At 42.7% G+C, this 3229-nt stretch overlaps 1 protein-coding gene across 1 annotated transcript in view; it reads left to right on the forward strand.

The window, feature by feature from the left end:
* Positions 1-1725: 1725 nt before the first annotated feature.
* The window catches only part of LOC136796805 (uncharacterized), a 3827-nt gene continuing 2323 nt past the window's right edge, over positions 1726-3229 (forward strand). Inside the window, exon 1 of the mRNA XM_067051543.1 lies at positions 1726-2274. Coding sequence (XP_066907644.1) covers positions 1726-2274 — 549 coding nt within the window. The remainder of the gene's footprint in view (positions 2275-3229) is intronic.

Below are 3229 nucleotides of genomic sequence, written 5' to 3' on the forward strand. Positions count from 1 at the left end.
CCGAATATTTGAATTCAAATCTCCCGCCATGTGTGATGTCATCAAAATGCTGGCTTCTGATTGGCTCCTCAAAACAGTGCACCAGCTCCCCCATATTCTCACTACTAATCAGATCGAGCCCCTGACAGGACCTGAGAACTTTCAAATGTGGAAATTCAAGGTAAACATCTTCTTAAAAGCCTATGGGTTGTTCAAGATTATTTCTAAAGATTTTGAGCCTCCCAGAAACCAGCAATGTAAAGACTATAAGGTGTACTTAAAAAATGATGCTAAAGCCTAAAACTTAATAGTATCAGAGAGCATCAACTCATATTTTTACTTGTACTACTGCAAGTCAAAAGTATTCTAAAATATGTGACATATATGAGAGAGATGTTTCTCAGCAAAAGTATTGAACTTTTGCAAGAATTCTTTGATTTTAAATTTAAGACTGGGATAGACTTGCCAAGCCACATAAGCTCAATAGAAAATATGGCATTCAGATTAATCATTAGGCAATCATATACCAGATGATATCATCATTTCCAAAATAATAACAAGACTCCCTATAAAGTATGAATATTTTTTATGTGCTTGGCAAAGCACAGGCTTGGACAGGAAAACGCTTTCAAATTTAATGACAAGACTGATGGCTGAAGAGAGACGCTCTACAAATGCTACTGAGGAAACAGACATTCCAGTTGTGTTTAGAATATATATGAAAAGAAATAGGAGAACTACTTCTGACAAGAGGAAATGTTTTTCTTGTTCTAAAGTAGGACATGTGAGTAAAGACTGCCCAACCAAGAAAAAACCCTGTGGTGTGTGCAAAAAAACAAACCACCTACAGAAGGAGAGTTGTTTTTTTTTTCGTAAAAACAAAGTGAAAACAACTGTTTCTTTCCTAACTGAAAGCTGCAGTAAATCATCAACTGAATGGGTCATAGATTCAGGTTCCACTAGACATATGACCAATAATAAAGGTGTATTGTTGCAGGTACAACCTATTGATGCTGAGGTAGGTCTTGCTAAAAATTGTGCATCCATAAAAGCCAAAATGGTTGGTTGTGTAAAAAGTGACAAGTGTCAACTGAAAGACGTGATGTGTACCCAGATCTCAGCAGAAAGTTGTTGAAAGATCTTCTGAAGGATCGTATGTTGTGGATCAGTTGGAGATGTTTGAATTTAGGACTCAATGAAGTGAATGTGAAAGTAAAAAAATTGTAACTTAAAAGTTTTTTATTGTTATTTCTGTGCACAAAACTAATATTGTAATTTAAAAATTATTTTGTTAATATATGTAAAATGAAAATTCTGCTGATCCTGTTTTTGAAAGAAAAATTGTGTAAAACTAAATTTGATAAAAAAATGAATATTTAAGAGGGTGTGTTAAAGTGAGATGTAAAAATTCCTTTCTATTGTATACACATTGCTCTATGGCCATGAATATATTACAAGCCGGTATGTAACAGGAGGAGAAGGTTACTAAGCGTTGTGTGTGTACTTGTGTTGTTAGTTCTCACTACGGTAAGAACGTTTTGTGTTACTTAGCTGTAACTCATAAAACAGTAAGAACAGTAAACAAATTTTATTTGTGTCCACCACCCTCACGTTCAACAAAAAATACCGTTGTTCCACACATTTCCTGACAAAATACTCAAATTATTAAATAGCAGGCAATTCACTAATCTACTACTAATCACCCAGTAAAAGGTGGCACTGGGAAAGGTCAAGCCGTTACAAGTGATGGCGGCTATTAGAGTGAGAGGTGCACAGGCAACCACATTGGAGGAGGCTGCCAAGATGTATATAGACTATACATACCCTAGGGATGACCCGTCCCAGGATAGTGCAGAGGATGGAATGGTTAGACGCACCACGTTATACCCACCAGGTACCGACCTATGTCCGCCATGGGATATATGGAACCTTCGTCTTGCCGTGGACAGACAAAGGATAGAAAGGGCTCCAGGACTAGATAGCATAGATGCTGGGATCCTAAAGAACAGTGCCCCTTATATTGAGGAAGAGCTATTGGATATATTCAATGAGTGCCTGGATAAGGGGTACTTTCCAAACAAGTGGAGGATCGCAGACTTGAGATTGCTCTACAAGGGAGGTGGTAAGGATAAGGAAACGCCTAAATCCTATCGACCAATATGCCTCCTTCCAGTAGCTAGTAAGGTCCTGGAGCACATGATCGTCCAAAGCCTTAGACCAATCCTAAGTGCTGCAAGTCATCCACGGCAGTTCGGCTCGACCCGTGGCAAGGGAACTACGGATGCGCTGCTGAGAGTGCGTAGAGACGTGGAGGAGAGGGCGGAGAAATATGTCTTATTGATAATGTTTGACATCTCTTCCGCCTTCGACAGCGTTTGGTGGCCCCGCGTACTCCAGCGGTTGCAAGAGCTCGACACCCCCAGTAATCTATACTCCCTCGTAGGTGGTTACCTCAATAAGAGGAGTGTCAGGATCAGGGGTAACTACTACGAGGTCGAGAGAAGAATCGAAAGAGGATGTCCGCAGGGTTCGGTCCTAGGACCAGCTCTGTGGAAGCTAGTATTTGATGAGTTGCTGGGGGAACTAGAAGACAAGGGGTTCCTTGCCACGGCTTACGTGGACGACCTGGCAGTCATCGTGGCCAAGAACAGCAGATCCAGACTAAAGACAGAAGCGGAGAGGTGTGCCAGTCTCGTAGGAGAGTGGTGCGTGAAGAGGAAGTTGAGTATGGCAGCAGCCAAGACTCAAGCCATACTCATAAGAGGCTCCATGGGCAGGGCTCGTCCTATCACCCTGAATATCCAAGGAGAGAGGGTGAGGCCGAGTGAGGAGGTGACATATCTTGGGGTGAGGATAAGAAGAAGATTCGATGCCACTTCTCACCTGGTGTATCTAAAGGACAGGGTGACCCTGTCACTCAATGGATTAAGTAGGATAGGGGGTGCATTTTGGGGCCTCAGGTGCCCTGCAACGATGACCATATATAAAGGTGTGATCTTAGGAATTCTGAGGTACGCATTCCCTGCGTGGAGCCGAAACCTTACGCAGACACAGAAGAGAAGACTGGCCACCATACAGAGACTGGCTCTGCTGAGGGTCACGAAGACATACACAACGGTGTCACATGAGGCGGTGCAAGTGCTGGCCGGAGCGATACCCCTGGACCTCATCCTCAGGGAGGATGTCCTTAAATATGAAGTTAAGAGGCAGGGACTAGAAGCGCTCCGGAGCTCCGAGAGAGGATCGGTGA

Source organism: Halyomorpha halys, unplaced genomic scaffold (genome assembly GCF_000696795.3).
Source record: "Halyomorpha halys isolate HHAL.00 unplaced genomic scaffold, Hhal_1.1 Scaffold1417.1, whole genome shotgun sequence".
Lineage (NCBI taxonomy): Eukaryota > Metazoa > Arthropoda > Insecta > Hemiptera > Pentatomidae > Halyomorpha > Halyomorpha halys.